The 17,974-nt window shown below is 46.6% G+C and overlaps 1 protein-coding gene across 1 annotated transcript; it reads left to right on the top strand.

Moving 5' to 3' along the window:
- Positions 1-12,816: 12,816 nt before the first annotated feature.
- Positions 12,817-15,831, top strand: EGR1 (early growth response 1). The gene is made up of 2 exons (XM_051631492.1): positions 12,817-13,244; positions 13,548-15,831. The coding sequence occupies exons 1-2, from the start codon at positions 13,010-13,012 to the stop codon at positions 14,843-14,845; spliced, it is 1,533 nt and encodes a 510-aa protein (XP_051487452.1). The 5' UTR covers positions 12,817-13,009; the 3' UTR covers positions 14,846-15,831.
- The last annotated feature ends 2,143 nt before the right edge of the window (positions 15,832-17,974 follow it).

Raw genomic sequence — 17,974 nt, 5'->3', positions numbered from 1 at the left:
GCAATTATTTTTAGTTTAGGTTGACAGGCTGGTAAAAGGACGCCCTTTGAGAAGTGAGAAGGGCTGAAGTTTTGCAGAAGTTCCAGGCAGCTCTGCACTGAATCATCAGTCCCAAGAGCACAGAGACATTCCATAGAAATGTCACACAGACCTTCTGGCATATTAATCAGAAAGCAGCAATCAGCTTTCAGTCAAGTTGATTTGAGAGTTCTTGCTCAGCTTTCGGATAAGACATCTTCACATTCAGTAATAAAACTGTTGAATCAAACCCAAGATCAAGATGAGGATACAGTCCAGACTTGGGCTATTTCAGATATGAGGTGGAGGGGAACCTTGCTTCTAGTGACATGCTCGTATTGTGGCTGAGTTTTTTTACAATCACCCTTCTTTCCTCAGCTTTTACAAGCTGAACTTAGTAAAACCTGTAAGACTACCACTATTCTAACTGCTGTAAGACTTTTCCTACCAGTAGATGGTGATTTTTAACTTACATTGGTTTATCTTTTAATATTCTAAAGTAATTTTTTTCCTTTTTTTTTTAAGCAAGACTTGTGCTTTATTTTGGAATTTTTGGCACAGATCAACCTTGAGAAATAAACAAAAAGTAAGTAATATGCATTCAGGAACAATAACCTGCTGAGATGTAGGGCAGGAGGTTGGTAAGCTAAAATGTTTGCAACATTTATTTTTCAAAGTACTTAAAATGTTACTGAATGCAATGCAAAAAAACTCATTTATGTGCCATTGAAGTTGACTATCTAAAAATTAAAGTAATGAAATGCAAATGGAAAGGTCAACATAGTGAGTGCAATACAGCCACGTTGTATTTCCTCTTCTGCTCCTTTAAAAGTTCAAGAGGAGGTATTGTTAAACTCTTACATAATATGAAAATTCTTTGGGAATAAGAAAAAGTGAATTTAGCTCCTTTTCATTGTAGCAACTTAAGGTTTGTCTCTAATACATGGGAGTTTTTAATATTATAATTGCTAACTTGTGGAATTTATTACTGCAACACAAACTAAGGGGTTTATCAGATTTCAATTAAAACATTTCGTTTGCTTTATAGCATATGTAATAATTCAAAATTAAAATATTATAGTAAATTGTAAAGCAAAAAAAAAAAAAACAAACCCCAGGAAACAACTACTATTGCTCTTCCCTCCCTCACCCACATGCAGATTACAGGAATTCTAGAAGCAACATGACCCAGACTGGGCCAGATTCCCAGCCTGGTGTGCATTTCATACTCTACGGATGCATGAATGGGCATATGGTGCTCTGCAAACACATAACCCACCATTTGCCCCGAAGCGCTTACCATAGATGGATTTAGGTTGGAAGAGACCTTTAAATACCATTTAGTCCACCCTCCTGCCATGGGCAGGGACTCCATCCCACCTGACCTCGAATACTGGCAAGGGCTGGGGCTGGGCAACTCGTGCTGTCTCACCACCTTCATTGTAAATATTTCCTCCTCATGTCAAATCTAAACCTACCCTCTCCCAGTGTAAAACCACTACCTTTTGTCCTGTCACTACGGGTCCTGGCAAAAAGTCCCTGTCTTTCTTGTGATCCCCCTTCATGTATTGAAAGGCCACAACAAGGTCTCCCCAGAGCCTTCTCTCCTCAGGCCAAACCCTGACAACTGCCTCAGCCTTTCGGCACAGGAGAGGTTCTCCAGCCCTCTCATCACCTTTGCGGCCTCCTCTGCCCCTGCCCACACAGGTTCATGTCTGCCTGGTGCTCGGCTGGACACAGGACCCCAGGGAGGGCAGAGCAGAGGGGCAGAATTGCCTCTCAGCCCACTGGCCACGATGCTTTGGATGCAGCCCGGGATGCAATTCTGCCTTGTGGGCTGCAGGCCCACATTGCTGCCTCGCCTCTGAATTTTCATCTACCAGGATCCTCAGATCCTTTTCTGCAGTGCTGCTCCAACTCCACGCACACCCCAGTGTATTCTGAAGTCAGGGATTGTCCCAGCCAGGTGCAGGACCTTGCCCTTGGCCTTGTTGAACTTCAGAAGATGCACATGGGCCTGCTCCTTAGGCCTTGTCAAGGTCCCTCTGGATGGATCCCTCCCCTCTAGCCTATCAGCATTCCAGGCTGCATAGCTTTGATACCTAGATCTCTGTACTGTCTGGTTTTGGCTTGGTCCTTTAATTGTGGAAGAAACTGGAGCTGAGTCAAAGGAAAGACCATACATGAATAGAAGAGACCTTCCAGTTACCTTTTTCCCAGGTAACTTGCCATAGAGATCTTAAAAAAAAAGTGCAAAGCCTCTCTGTTTTTATTTATATATGGCTTACTAGAAGACAGACAAACTGATGTCAAGTGTAAGCTAGAACAAGACTGAAAAGTAAAAGAAAAAATAGTTTATTTCCCCCCATTTCTTTTCCTCCACAGATTGAAAGTGGCCCTTTTTTTTCATAATTAGGTCTTGTCTTACAGCAGAGGAGTGTTTAAATCTAGTTTCCTTTTTACATAGACACAGTGACAAGTTTTAGTTACTATATTAGTGGCTGAGGAACCATTTGGTCTCCTGTCCCTTTTCAGATACTGCTCCCTTTGGTGTAGCAAATGCCATTTTTTGTTTACAGCAATGCAAATAAGAGTGAAACAAGTTGGAGGTGGAGGGGCGTGGGCAGGGGAGGAGTCGGGGGGGAAGCTGTCTGCAGTAATAGAAAATCTTAAATAGCTTTGGTAGAACCTTGCTACACCAAAACACTTCCAAGCAAATTATTGACCGGTGTCTCTGGCTAGTGATGGAAGCTGCTAAAAGGTTGTAGAGAAGCAAAAAATGAAAGCCTGAAGAAGCAGAAGAGGAGACAGGTTGAAGGTTGTGTAGTATATAGTAGCAGGAAAAATTTCTCAATAGCATTTCAGATTTGAAGGTATCTTAAGGCCCTCATATAAAAATTGACTAAAGTACCCTTTGATCTGAAATACACAGAATTTCCATTTCCTGTTTTTCCCATGGCAAACTTTAAACCCTTCCAAAAAAATACCTCAGGACACAACTGCTGAATTACCTCGGATATGTGGTCTAGCCAACCCACATTCATATCTGTGGTGATGGTGAGTGATTCAGTGATACATGGTTGCAAGGAATATGAACTGTCTTGACCAGAATGATGGTACTCCTCTTTACTAGCCACCAAGATATCATTTGGATTATGCTGTGAAGGAGCAGTGATGGTGGGAGAGGAAAAGGTCTCTAAAATAAATCCAGATTGAAACATGTTGTTAACTGGATGTAATGCTCAATGTTTTCTGTATCTGCTGAAAACCATTTTGTTTCATGGTGCTCCTATTCTTATATCCCAAGAGACTATATCCTTAGCCCTCCTTTTTTTTTTTTTTTTTTCTTCCCCCTCCTCCCCCCCAATTTGTTGCATCTTAATTGTTCCTATTGTAAAAGCAAGACTTCTGAAATTCTGAGAATTTTTCTGTAGTTTATTGAGCTTTGCCTTTGGAAAAACTGAGAGATCAGGTCTCCTTACCCCATCTAATTCTTGGCTGTGAGGTTCCAATAGTGCATGTTCATCATATATAACAAACAAAGCAAGTACATAATGATTTTTCTTTTTCCTGCCCATAATGTCCAATATACCATTAGGTGATTCCTGATCCAGAGGCTGCTTCTTGACATTATGTTTAATAAGCCACCAGTAGATCTATCCTTCAGGAGTTTATGTAGTCCAGTTTGCAACTGTTCATGCTTACAGCCTGTACAGCATTATCCAGCTTTGAGTTCCACTGTGTATTCCTGCAGAAAATTATTTTTGCTTATTTGTTCTAGACTTGCTGCCTCATTGCTTCATCATGTTCACCCTTTCATTCTGAGCTTGTATCAAATTGTATTTGCTAGCTTTACCTTTTTTAAGGTTCTTTTTGAAGTCTGGGTAGCCTGAATTCAGTGAAAAAAGACAGAAGAGGCTGCTATATAATGCATTTATGTTATTTTTCATTATATTTTCTGTCAGCACTTTCTTAGAGTAAACAACTGGTAGTCTTATAGCAGCTGAACATAGAGCAGTTTTCTTCATTGAGGTGTTTATCCCAGGACCTTAGATTTACAGCACCTGATGGTCTTTATTGGTGTGAGGAGAAAGAGGAAGGAAGTACAAGTGAGTTGGTGTTTTTACAGTAGAACAGGAACACAGAGAAGGTCTAGCTTTGCTGTGGGTGGGAAGTTGGTGCTTGCCTACTAATACTTCTACCTGGAAGTCTACATTTGTTTAGCTCTTATCTCTGACAGCATTTGAGTCCCTAGATACTGGGAAATTGGAGCCTGAGACCTAGAAGTGGTTAATTACAGAAGGGGTTCACAGCTTGGTGGTGAGTAACAATGTAACATATAATTTGTAAATCTGACTAGAAAGGAAAATTACTTCCCTTAAGGAAGGATGTACAAGGACTGGTGTCCTTGTAGTCTAGTACAGCTTTTCAGTGGTCTGTGGTTTTCATCATCCTTCTGAGTATTTGTCTAACATGTCTTGAGTTGTCAGTCAGTTCAAAATGCAGCTTCACTTTCCCTCGCCTGCATTTACCAGTCAGAGAAAACACGATTGCTTAGTTTTGTCCATGAATCCAAAATTTTTCTGCAGCAAAGATATGCAGCTTTTGCAGAATCTGGGATTATGGCTTGAGACCAGTCTTAACTGTCAGCGTTTGAGATGTGACAGAGCAACACAGAGTACCTCCTTGAACTTAACCCAAGGGCTGTATGATCAGATGCTGATAACATCCCTGGCATCCTTCCTGTGAACACTCCACACCCGTGGGAGGGACCATATCTAGAGATGGAGAAGTGCAATTATCTGCAGGATATGGGCTAACATAAGAAATTGGCTCACAGGCAAAATATAAAAGACTCCAAACAAAACTCCCCCCTGGGCACAGGACACTAAACATAATCTCAGCCAGCGTCCCTGGAATTTACTGGTCCTCAGTAGTAGAGAGATCCTTTGCTGACATGATGTCATTGTCATGGTTACAAAAAGACCAGCTGCTAAAACAAAGTAACAGATGAAAACAGAGAAAATCAATGTCGAAGCAGAAAAGATGCAGAGTAGATAAGATGATTTGGAGATCAGGAAGAAATAAAAGAAATGGGGACAGCAACTAGGGAATTAAGCAGGATATAAAGGCAAGAGTAAAGAAAGTTGGAAGGTAGATATCCAGAGATGGGTGATCCAGGAGCAGACCCTGTGGGAACTTGACATGCTTATGGTTGTAAATAATGAAAAGCTTTCAAAGAGAATTCTGGAAATAATATTCCCTAGCAAGAGTCCATTTTGGCTTATTCTCTTTGAAGCTTTTAATGTTATATCCTAAGATAGAATTAACTGTGGAGGTTATGTCCTGATACTGAAGGGTAGAGGTCAGTGGCTTTTTTCCCTAAAAACAATCCAGCTTGTGGCGTAGGTGAAAAATAGAGCTGGGTATATGAATGGAAAGCGAGATTTACAATTGTGTGCCACCTCCTGTTACTGACATTGTGGCCAAACTCCATTTGAAATCACTGTTTTCCAGGGTGTAGCCTCCGTCTATGTGCTTTGTCCTATTTTTGAGGTAAAGATTTAGATGGCCTTTTTTTTTTTGTGAAGTTGGTGAAAGGTAATTTCACCTTTTCTTCTGATAAAAAGTAATGGAAATAGTATCTGAGATAATAAAGTGAGGCTGTGATAGCCTGATGTGAATTAATATTGTAGTGACTCCCTGAGCAAGCGGGTTGGGATATTCAATTAATTCCTGCAGCAGGATGGGAAATCAGGTTTCCATGGATACTGAGCCAGAAGTAGCACTGACACTCACAGGAAATGCAAGCTTAATTTCTCCTCAGTTTCCCAAGGAGGGTTCTCTCTTTCTCCCTCGCTCTATCCCCTTCCACCTCCCCCATGTCCCCCATAACCTGCTTCCAACACTCCCTCCTCCCTCCCTCCCTCTCCCCTCCTGCTCTCTATTCTTTATTTTTAAAGGAAAAGAGGCAATGGGCATTTGAGGAATACATGGAGAGAAAAAATAAAAATAAAAATTCCCTTCCTAAAAAAGGTTGCAGAAAAAACACAAGGGATTTGCACAATTTCAAGCTACAATTAGGAATAAAACAAAATATATTAAAACTAGTAGAGGAAAAAGCTGTAGCTTGTTGAGCTTCTGACAGCTAAGGATTGAGCTGCTGAGGATGACCACAAGGCCCCTGAAAGGACAGATTTATAACTTAAGGACATAGCAAGAACAGAGTACCTCTTCTAGTGCAGGGCTGTAGGTGGTTTCAACATAGCTGTTGTTCACCCAGGTGATTGCAGCAACATGTATATTAACACTCATGAGACAAACTGGGGGAAAAAAAAGTGTTATATCTGCCAATTTAAAATATAATACAGAAATGCCAAATTATAGTTCTTACTGAGAAGTTAACTGCCAGACATAGTGACAGGTGGTGGACACTCATTAAAAACATGTAAGTTAAGGAAGAGGAAGAAAGATGCAGCGTCACTGATACAGGCATCATACTGCTTGTCTGGCAGGTTTAATTGTAAGAATAGTCAATATTTACAGAATCACACACTGCTTTACTTGGAAGAGACCTCTTGAGGTCATCTAGTCCAACTTCCCTGCTCAAGCAGAGTCAGCCACAGCACATTGCCCACAGCCATACCCAGATGGACTGTGGGGAGACTCCACAAAGTCTTTGGGCAACTAGTTTGTTTTTGGCCGCCCTCACACTATAAAAATTGTTTTCTTGTGTTCATGTTGAACTTCCTTGGTTTTAATTTGTGCCCATTGCTTCTTGCCCTGCCGTGAGCACTGACAAGAGCCTGGCTTCCTCTTCCTCATTCCTTTCCATATTTATACACATTGATAAGATTTCCTCCCCCAAACCTTCTCTTCTCTAGGCTGAACAGTCCCAGCTCCCTCAGCCTCTCTTCATATGAAAGATCCTCCAGTCCCTCAGTCATCTTTGTGGTCCTTGACTGGCTCCATTAAGTCCACATCTGTCTTGTACTGAGGAGGCCAAAGCTGGACAAGCACTCCAGGTGTGGGCTCTGCCAAGGGGAAGGATCACTTCTTCCCTTGACCTGCTGACAATGCCCTTCTTTATGCATCCCAAGGTGCCACCACCCTTCTTAGTTGTGAGGACACATTCTTGGCTCACAGTCACCTACTTGTGCACCAGGACCACAAGGTCCTTCCAGGCAAATCTGCTTTCCAGCCAGCTGCGACACTCCCTCCCTCCCCCCTGGCACGTACTGCATTTTCATCCTGAAGAAGAATGTGAACATGTGAAATTATTACTACTGAAGGAGGAAAATGAGTGTTTGTGTCACAGTAGCAGTGAGATCACAGCACTGACAGAGGCATCTGTTGTCTTTAATCAGGTAATACCTGTCGAATGCTCACGACAGGTATCTGCTTTGCCTTTCTTCCACTACTTACCTCTACTTTTCTAGTATTTGTCATATAATAATTCTGCAAGTACAATAGAGAACAGCCTTGTACATGGTTAAAGGCCTTACTCATGCTGCTACTGTTTGTCACAGGCCTAACAATGAACCAAGGTAAGAATTATCTCTTAGCAACTGCAGACAAATTATCTGGAGATGAGAGCTCACCACAGCAGAGGTACTCTTAGGCACTAGGAGAAATGTTTGAATACTTCAGGTAGTGTATAGCAACTCTTTTTTGCTATGTGACACAACCTTTACAGACTTTTGAAGTCCAGTAAGCCACGCATCCCAAATGAACCGTTTTAAAGGATTTGTTCAAATCAGATCATTCATCATAAGGTGAAAGCTGCCTTAGATTTCTGAGGAAAGTCGGTGACATCACCTTTCTGTTCATCTGTAATGGCTGAGATCAAGAAAAAAACCAAAGCAGCAACCTGATTCTTACACAATCCACCCATGCTCTAATTTTTGTGGACCATGCCCAGCTCCTGAAGCAATGGCAGGAAAGAGTCCCCTCTTGTGGTTAGAGCGAACCGCTGCAAACCACGTCTGGCGCATTCCAAGCCTGGTTACAGCAGGAAGAGTCACGTACCGCAACGGGGTAAGAATTTTGCAGCAAACACGGGGACGTCCATCTCAGTCATTACAGCAAAGCCATGCATTCAAAAAGTGCTGATAAAAACCTGTTTCTCACTCGTCACAGGACTGAAAAGGTTGCTTAAATTTAAGTATTTCTTCATTTTAAATTGAGTGCATTTTTATCTGTTCCATCTATGCCCCCACCTAAAAGCAATAGACTTTAATGAACATAACTGCATAATGAACTGCACAGAAAGCAAATTTAATGATAAATAAGTTTAAAATATCTGTAGAGTTACCCACAGTGCAATACATAAAAATATCACAGCTTTTTAAATGAGATGGCTTGGATCTGGGGGAGGTGACTGGGAAGAAACATCTCTACAGCATTTCTTTAAAAAGCTGGAATAGACCCTCTTGTTTCTAACTCTTCAGGCTTATAGAATAATGCAACCTAATAAATAGAGAATTATAAAATTAGAGAATAATAACTTTTTTACAGGGATATCTATGTAAACTTGTTTTACAGTCTGGAATATTTCAAGTTATTTCAAAAATGGTTACTAGATAGCAAAAAAGTAATACATTATATAAAAAGACTACTGTGGCTAAAAACTTGTCCCAGTTCAGAAACTAAATGAAATCACTAGAATAACAATAAAAAGAGAAAATAAGGGGGAAAAGAAGTAATTAAAAGCTTACTGACACATTTCTGTTAGAAGAAATAAATTACAGCTAGACAAACAAATTGTGTGGCTTAAAATTGACTTAGGAAGACATGTTTAAATACACCAATGGGAAAGACATCATAACTGTGTTATGGGTCCATCACTAGCTGAATTTAATACATTTCATAAGTTATTAATATAGTGCAGAAAGGACATTAAAAAATTAATATGTTTGCTGTGAATTTACAAAGAAGCTGGTTGAAGTTGCTTCTTATGATGTAGTGCTTTCTAGACTATTAGGAGGTAGAAAAGATGGTAGAAAACATCTATTATGACTAGGTGGTTTTAGGCCAACAGTCACAGGTAACTTGCAAGCAACAATCTCAAAACAGTTTGTTAATTCATATGCTGATAGGATACATTATAGAGTAAAAGAGCGAAAAAGTGTTTGAACAAACATGTAGGAAAAAAAAAACAACAAAACACAACAAGCCCTTCAAGAAATTTTGTTATTAACTGGGAAATTCTAACCTGTCAGATTGGCTGATGCTACTGCTACAGCAGTATTCATGTAACTATAGTATCATTAATTTCTTGTTTACATGCAGAACAGATGTGCTGCTGGAAAAAAAAATAAGTCTATGAATCAAAAAATAGAACACTAGTATTATAGAATTAAAAAAAAAAAGAAAAAAGAAAAAAGGGGATAAATGTACTGTTGTAGATTATTATTTTTTTTTAGTGTTCTGTAAACTTGAAGCAAGGACTGGTATTCTCCATTACTTGAGATGGGTGGTTTATTCATGGAGCTTAACACCCCATTCTCTCTTCCCTTTCCCTCACCTCATAGCATTTCTTTACTCCTTGGAATAGCATTCCTGTCACTGAAAGGCATTGAGAGAAAAGTCCATTTGATGACAATGGACTTTCAGGGAGATTGAGAGTATTACGTGTTCATTCATCAGACAATCACAATCAAAATTATTACATTTTTTAATAAAAGTGTGACTGATCCAATGGCAAAGTCCTACACCTCTGTGCTTTCATTAGGAGCATTAAGTGAATTGTTACAAATTTATTACAATTCTGCAGTCGTTGAAAGACCTTTTTTTTTTTTAATACTGAGTTATAGTAGCAAATTCCATGCATATTCAAATTACGCTACCTAGAAAACAAAACACAGATATAATCTTATTCTAATAGCTAGAGGGTTCACTTCCTACAAAAGCTTTCATTCTCTACTTCCAATCCGATCACATCAGTCAGTCTAACAAATGGCTGGCTGGAGGAACAAACAGATCTTGGTTTTCAGTAGTAAAAATCTTAACTCCTGTGGTTCTGACAGGCCTAATGTTGTGTTCAGAAAAAATAAATAGAACACATGGTTTCAGAAAACTAGCAGGTATTGTCTGCCCCAGTGTGTAAATGACCACAGGCAATTTCCTAGTTCGGTGTCCAAGCTGTAAGTAATCTGTGTATATTGCTGCCTTTCCAGTACTTTACTGAAGCCAGGAAGCCTCACTGGAACAGTGGAGCATGTGTTGCTAAGCAGTTTTTATTACTATAATCTATGTGCAGCTCAAGCTAGGTACACTGCTCTGACTGCAGTTCTGAAACAGGTCTCTTGCTTTCTCTTATATTAATTGTTAAATTAGAATTATGTTGATAAAAAATAAGATAACTGAAAAAGAAAGCAATAGATTTTTGGTCTCTTCAGATTTTGAAAAAAGCAAACCAAACCAACCAAAAATCAAACAACACCCCCCAAAAAACAACAACCAACCAAACAAACAAAAAAAGCACAAACTTTTCTGAATTATGTACTTCAATTAAAAAGGACTGTCAGGCCTGACACGTGCAGGGTGCATGAACTAAATTATCTGGGAATCAGGCATTTGTTGAAATAAAGTTCATTGTGATCTTGAAAGAGAAAGGAAAAAATAAAAGTGGGGAAAGGAGGATGCAGTGGGTTCTGCAATGTCAGTAAGATGCTTGGGAGTCAAATCAAACTACAGTGTTTGTAGAAGTCAGGTTCTGCTGCTCTGCCCTTTCTACCATGGCTCCAGAGACTAGCTGTAATCATTACGTATGTGATTTCACAAGACCTGCAGTAGATACTTGAATTGGTTGAAAAAGAAAAAAATACTGAATCATATTTTCAAAACTACAGCTTTGTCTTTGTACTCTGACATTTGAAAACCGGTATGTTTTCTCTCCATAAAGGGTAAGTGCTAAGGAACATACGCTGATGAGCTGCCATCGAGTAATCCCGCAGGTGAGCGGGAGCTCTCCACGTTTTCCCTTGAGGCACGTGTGGCCCCAACCCGAAACTGATTTTAGGGTGGAAATGCATCAGTGCGGGAGGTACTGCACGGTTCCTGGCAAGACACGGGCCTAAATACAGCACCTCGGTTAAAACAGCGCACGTTACAGAGGTTTCAATCCTCCCTAAAAGCGGACAGAGCCCTGCGGCTGCTCGCAACTTGAGTGTGAATCCCTGCGGCGCCAGAGGCCGGCACGGCGCGTTGCCAACTGCCTTCCCGCCGCCAGCGGGGCGGGTCCTGCCGCACGCCGGGCCTTCCCGGGGCAGTGCGGCGGCTGCGGGCCCTCGCCTGGGCGCGGGCGCTGCCGGCCGGCAGCCCGCGCCGCACACAGGCACGAAGGCGCCCGCCGAGCTGCCGCAGCCGGGCAGGCGGGGCTGCAGGCCCGGCCCGGCCGTGAGGCGCCCGCCGAAGCCCGGGCCGGCAGAGCCCCCGGGCCGGCAGAGCCCCCGGGCCGGCAGAGCCCCGGCCCCGCCCGCTGCCCGCGCAGCCGCTGCTGCCGGCGCCGCCCGCGGAGCCCCGCGCACTGCGGGAAAGCCCCGGCCGGCGAGGCGGCCGCGCAGGCGCACTGCGGCCGCACTGCGTCGCCGGTGCCGGCTGGCCCGGCGCCAGGGGAGCCCCGCGCCGGCAGCGGGGCCGCCCGGGCGGGGCGGGGCGGCGGCCGCGTCAAGCGCCTATTTATAGCGCGGGAGGCTCCCCCTGCCCGGGAAGCGCTCTCCCGCGGCTCCGTTCCGTGCGTACAGCCTCGGGCGGGGAGCTGGGGCTCCCGGGTCGTCCGTGTTCGGCTGTCGGTTTCGTGCAGAGCCGGTGCCGGGAGCAGCCCGCTGCTGCGGAGAGAGCGGGCAGGAAGGAGCTGCTGCTGCGTCAAGGGACAGCCCTAAGGACGCGAGAGCAGAGTCCCCAGCGCTGTCACTTTCCGCGGCGCCGAGTCAGTGGCGGGCAGGGCCGCGCGGTGCGCGGGGCTCTGGTTTAGCAGCGTGAGGGAGGAACACAGAGCCCGGCCTGGCGCAGAGGCCAGAGCTCCTCCGCTCGGTGCGAGCGGGCGGAGCAGGGCGCTCCTGGCAGGCCTACAGAGTCCCAGAGATTCCTCCTTTCCGGCAGCCCCCGCGCTGCCAGCCCAGGAAACTCCGCACAGCAGCGGGGCTGCCCCGCGCGCGTCCCCGGGCAGGGACCGGGGGACCGAGCGAACGGGGCGGGTGCGAGCGGGAGCGCTGCCCGAGAGACCGCGGCGGCGGAGTCTGCCGAGCGCTCCCCGAGCCGCTCGTGCCTCCTTCCCGAGCAGCAGCTTCGCGCTCCCGGGGCCTCTGCGCGCTCCCGCGGCCTGGGGGCGGGCGCGCGGCCCAAGCGGCAACCTGGCTCCTGCGCCCGGGCTCCCCGTGCCCCCCCACCCGGGGCCGGAATCGCCAAATAAGGAGCGGGAAGCCTCCGCCGGAACCGAGACTTATAAGGGTGTTTCCTAATATGGAAAGCGCGGAGGGGGCTTCCGGAGGGCTGGCTGCGGCGGCGGGGGCCGGGGACCCCGGGCCGGCGGCGCTGCGGCAGCGCTGCGGCGGGGCTGCCCGTGGCGGGGGACAGGCCCGCAACGGCCGCGGGGCTCCCAGCCCGGGGCGGGCGGGGCCCCCGCGGCCCGGCTTTCCCCGGTGCCAGGGGCTGACGCCAGGCGGGGTCCTCCAAGCCGCATCCATATTAGGGCTTCCTGCTTTCCAAATATGGCCATGTACGTCAGGGCCGGGGCGGGCTGCGGTCGGTGAGACCCGATATATAGAGGCGGCCCCGAAGCGGGCGGGGAGCCGAGCGCTTTCAGCAGGCAGAGCCGGGGGGAGCCCCGGGCGGGCGGGAGGGGAGCCGAGCACTCTCAGCGGGCAGCGCCGGGGCGACCGCGGCGCGGGGCACGCAGCAGGCGACGGCCGCGTCCCCGCAGCCCGCCCGTCCGCCGGGCCCGCGGCGGCGGCAGCAGCACCCGTCAGAGCCCGAGCCCGGCGCCCTCATGGCCGCGGCTAAAGCAGAGATGCAGCTCCTGCCCCCGCTGCAGATCTCCGACCCTTTCGGCGCCTTCCCGCACTCCCCCCCCGCCATGGACACTCACTATCCCAAGCTGGAGGAGATGATGCTGCTCAGCGGCGGGGGTCCGCAGTTCCTTGCCCCTCCCGGAGCGCCCGAGAGCGCGGGTTTCGGCGCCGCCGGGGAGCCCGGGGAGCAGCACTTCGAGCACCTGGCGGCAGGTAAGCGCTCCGGCCTCGCCCGGGTGGGCAGGGACTCCCGGCCCGCCGTGGGTGCAGCGGCGCCTGCGGGGGTTCCGCGCTGCAGCGGCGCCCCCGTCCCGGCGGCTGCGCGGGGGATTCTCTCGTGTGCGTCAGCGGCTCCCGGCTAGCTGCTGCTGGAGACCCGCCAGCGGCGCTGCAATATGTTACGCGCAATTATTAATTAACCAGAAGCAAGTATCTGGGGTTTCGATGTGTGGGGCTGGCTCGCAAAGCAGCAGCTGCAGTGGCTGCTGGAAGTAATCATTATTCCTCTCTTTTCAGACACTTTTCCTGAGATCTCCCTGAACAACGAGAAAACCCTACCAGAAACCAGCTATCCCAACCAAACGACGCGACTGCCACCGATAACCTACACGGGGCGCTTTTCCCTAGAGCCGGCCCCCAACAGTAGCAACACATTATGGCCAGAGCCCCTCTTCAGCCTTGTCAGTGGACTGGTGAGCATGGCTAATGCACCTTCCACTTCTACGCCTTCTTCATCATCACCGTCCTCCTCCTCACAGAGCCCCCCTCTGAGCTGTTCTGTCCAAGCCAGTGAAAACAGCCCAATTTACTCAGCTGCACCAACTTTTCCCAATTCCAGCTCTGACATTTTCCCTGACTCTCAGACCCAGCCCTTTCCCAACCCCTCTGGAGCCCCCATCCAGTATCCACCTCCAGCTTATCCAACTGGTAAAACCAATTTTCAGGTGCCAATGATCCCGGATTATCTGTTCCCTCAGCAACAAGGTGAGCTCAGTCTTATTCCAGCTGATCAGAAGCCCTTCCCAGCCCTTGAGACTAGAGCACAGCAGCCTTCCCTCACACCTCTGTCCACTATTAAGGCATTTGCTACTCAAACTGGCTCCCAAGAGTTGAAGACCCTCAACAATAACTATCAGTCCCAGCTGATCAAGCCCAGCAGGATGAGGAAATACCCAAACCGTCCCAGCAAGACCCCTCCTCATGAGCGACCTTATGCCTGCCCAGTGGAGTCCTGTGACCGGAGGTTTTCACGGTCCGATGAGCTAACACGGCACATCCGCATCCACACGGGACAGAAGCCTTTCCAGTGCCGCATTTGCATGCGGAACTTCAGCAGGAGTGACCACTTGACTACACACATCCGCACTCACACAGGAGAGAAGCCATTTGCCTGTGACATTTGTGGCAGAAAGTTTGCCAGAAGTGATGAAAGGAAGAGACACACTAAAATTCACCTTAGGCAGAAGGACAAGAAACTGGAAAAGACAGCTCCGGTCTCAACTGCTTCCCAAATTCCTGCCTACTCATCCTCTGTGACTACATCCTACCCTTCCTCCATTGCCACCACTTACCCCTCACCAGTACGCACAGCGTACTCCTCCCCTGCTCCCTCTTCCTACCCCTCCCCTGTGCACACCACATTCCCATCTCCTTCTATAGCAACCACTTACCCCTCTGGCACTGCTGCTTTTCAGACCCAAGTGGCCACCTCCTTCTCATCTCCAGGGATCACCAACAATTTCAGCTCACAGGTGACCTCAGCACTTTCAGACATGACATCAGCCTTTTCTCCACGGACAATTGAGATTTGCTGAGATTACCTTCTGGAACAGGAGAATTCACCTTTTCCATTGGTACTATCAGAACATAGAGTCTCTAATATCTTCCCCATCACCATACGTTGCAAGGCTATTAAACTTCAGCTGCCTGAAACAACTGCCATTTAAGTTTTTCACCTATGTTGAATGACTTAATTTGCATGGATTGTGGATGTAAGTTAGTATAATTTTCCCCGTAAACAATAGTCTTTTATTAGAAAGAAAGGACTTTTGATTAAGTATGTAGCTAATGTAAATTGTAACTGTGTCATGGTTTTGCTTTCCTTTAGGTACTATTGATGTGAAAAATCTTTGCATATCCATATTGTATTATTTGGAGTTTGCAGGGACATATTTTGTAAATGTTGATTCTATTTCAGTGACAATGCTGTAATGAGTTTCAAACTTCTTTGGGAACAGCACTTACTGTATTTGAGCATGTTAGAGTGATGCTTTGTAAATATCACCTGATGAGACACTCACATGTGGCAGAAGTTTTGTTTTTAAAGTTTCAAGTCTTGGTGCCTTTTTGTGAAGCCTTGCTGATGTCATGCATTTGTGTGAATGGATGCTTTGCATCTTGCCTTAAAGTGAAAGGGATGTTACTACAAATAATGTAAGGGAGAATGGGAAATGAGTGGGGAGGGGAGCACGAGAAAGCCCTGGGGGACGAAATGTAAGCAAAAAAACACCCCACACCTCTCAAAGTCTATTTTTGTTACAAAAATGTAAATTTATATATATATATATATATTCAGGAGTTGGAATGTTGCAGTTACCTACTGAGTAGGCAGCAATTTTTGTATGTTATGAACATGCAGTTCATTATTTTGTGGTTTATTTTTACTTTGTAGTTGTGTTTGTTAAAATGAAAGTGACTGTTTGGCTTCTAAACACATTGAATGCGCTTTCCTGCCAATGGGATATTTGGTGTACAATACCCTTCAGAAAAAAATAAATAAAATATCAAATTGTGTGGGCTTCCCCATTTTCTTTTAAGTTGCTGCAGAGGAAGACTGTGCTGCAGCAGCCCTGACTCCTTGAGTGGCAGGGAAGTAACAAGTGCTGCTTGTCTCCTGGAGAAACACTCACCTAAAGGAAGGAGGAGAGACCAATCACTCCTAAGTCCAGGTGCTTGCAAAGGCATGGATGGAGCACACGTGTCCTCACATTAGGTGCACCACCTGCTCTTTTGAAGTAGCCACGGTTCCTGTTTTCTGGCTTGTCCAGAAGAATGTGAGCTAATCTTAGGAAGAAAAACAATTATCCTAGTACTGAAAATTAGGTCTAAAAATTAGAACCTTAACTGTGCGTTCACAGGTAGTCAGAAATATTACTGAATGGCAAAAGAATAGAACAGTTTCTAGGCTGGAGATGCAATAAGCTCAGTCCAAATGGCTGGTTGATGGAAGGCAGTCCTGCTCAGCTGAAGGTTGTCATAAGTTCCTCCATGGCATGACATGGGGTATGTAAATGTGTGGGCCTGACAGTCTTTAGTGCAGATGTTTCAGTGTTTATAGGAGAAAAGCATTTCCTTACATGCTGGTTTGAAATATATATCAGGGGCATGCAAACTCTGCAGTGTGAATTCAGAGGACTTTACATCTGTGAAAAGTGGTGCTGTAGGTACAGAGGAGGGTTCTGGTACTTTCAGATGGGCTCCCTAATGTTTAGGGCTGTGAGGTGATGGGATAGAGATACAAGCCTTGATAAATGCACACAGCACAGGGTAAACTGGCAAGCAGTCTGCCCTACTGCTTGCCAAAACTGATCCCACTGGCTAGGAAGGAAGGGTAACCTGCTGAAGCTAGTCCTTCTTGGGGATGCAGCCTAGCCCTGGAAAATGGTAGCAATTCTAGGAGATATGTAAGAGCTTAGCAGTTGGTAAATCCCAGTCTGTCATCTCTTTGGCAGGACTATCCTCAGCAGGTTGAGACAAGCTGTGGGGAAGAGCCTGACTTTGTGCTGGTTTGTGCATGCTTGCCCCGTGCTTTCTCCACTTTGCAATGGTGGATCCTTTCAGGTTGAGGAGGCCTCCAGAAATCCACCCTGTCCTGCTCCCACCACTCCCTAGTCATCTCCTTAGGCCTTCTCTTGAGGGTGCTGCAGTCTCCCTTTAAATGGAAAATTTCCCTTGCCCTCACAGCTGCGGGTATTGGTCACAGGCACTGCACAGATGGCAGTGTCCAACTGCAGGGGTTTTCAGAGACACTGAACCAGGTATGTAGGGTGGCCATTGGCTCCATTTTAGCCCTGACTCAAGAATCAGTACAGCAGAGCAGTGCAAGCCAGCAGTGTCCTGAGGGAAGGGCTCAGTACAGGTGTACTGCTGCAGTTTGCCTGTAATGGCCTGTAAGCTGGCAAATGATGCTTCTGGTCCAGCAGGGGCAGGGGTGTGTGCATGTGACTTGTCTGAGAAAGCTCATCACCCTGTAGCCACTGGTTTGGAAAAAAAAAAAAAAGTTGCAAAAGCTGTTGACATATGCCAGCCAGGGCCATTTTGATGCAGATATCCTTTGGTGTAGCTTCTTAGAAAGTGCTCATAATTTAATTTTGGCATTTGGTTTGAATTGCAGTGGCTTCTGGTTTGCATTTGCTGCTCCTGTTTATAACATCAAAGAAAGAAAATTAACGGGGCTTTCGCTCCTACTCTTTCAATGGCCTTCATCCCAGAAGATGAAGCAGATTTTAGGGTTGAGAAAGCATTGACTGAACATCTCCTGTGAGATCTTTTTGTGGGCTGTGGGTCTGAAGAAGACTGATTTCTGACTCTTGAGAAGTTTGCTCCTAACCTAACTGGGAGGATAACTCGGTCTCAAGGAGGCTGTTCCCGGGGAATCAGCAGGTGCTGCCATCGGCGGGGGCACCTCGAGCCTTCCGCGCAGATAAGGACCGAAGCCGCGTAAGAAGCGCGGCGGGTAGAGGGAAGGAAGCGAAGGCCTCTTGCTTTTCCAGTCAACGGCAGAAGATCCTTTTGCCTGAATTCAACCTCAGCTGCTTGCGATGTAAAGCCCAGCTTCAGATCGGCCACTGCCCGTGCGTCACGGCTGGCGGCGCCGGGAGCCCCGCGGGGCCGCGCCGGGAGCCCCGCGGGGCCGCGCCGGGAGCCCCGCGGGGCCGCGCCGG

The sequence above is a fragment of the Apus apus genome, chromosome 13, assembly GCF_020740795.1.
Source record: "Apus apus isolate bApuApu2 chromosome 13, bApuApu2.pri.cur, whole genome shotgun sequence".
In the NCBI taxonomy this organism is placed as follows: Eukaryota; Metazoa; Chordata; class Aves; order Apodiformes; family Apodidae; genus Apus; species Apus apus.
Note: the sequence above shows the minus strand (reverse complement) of the source record. Positions and strands in the feature narration are given on the sequence as shown.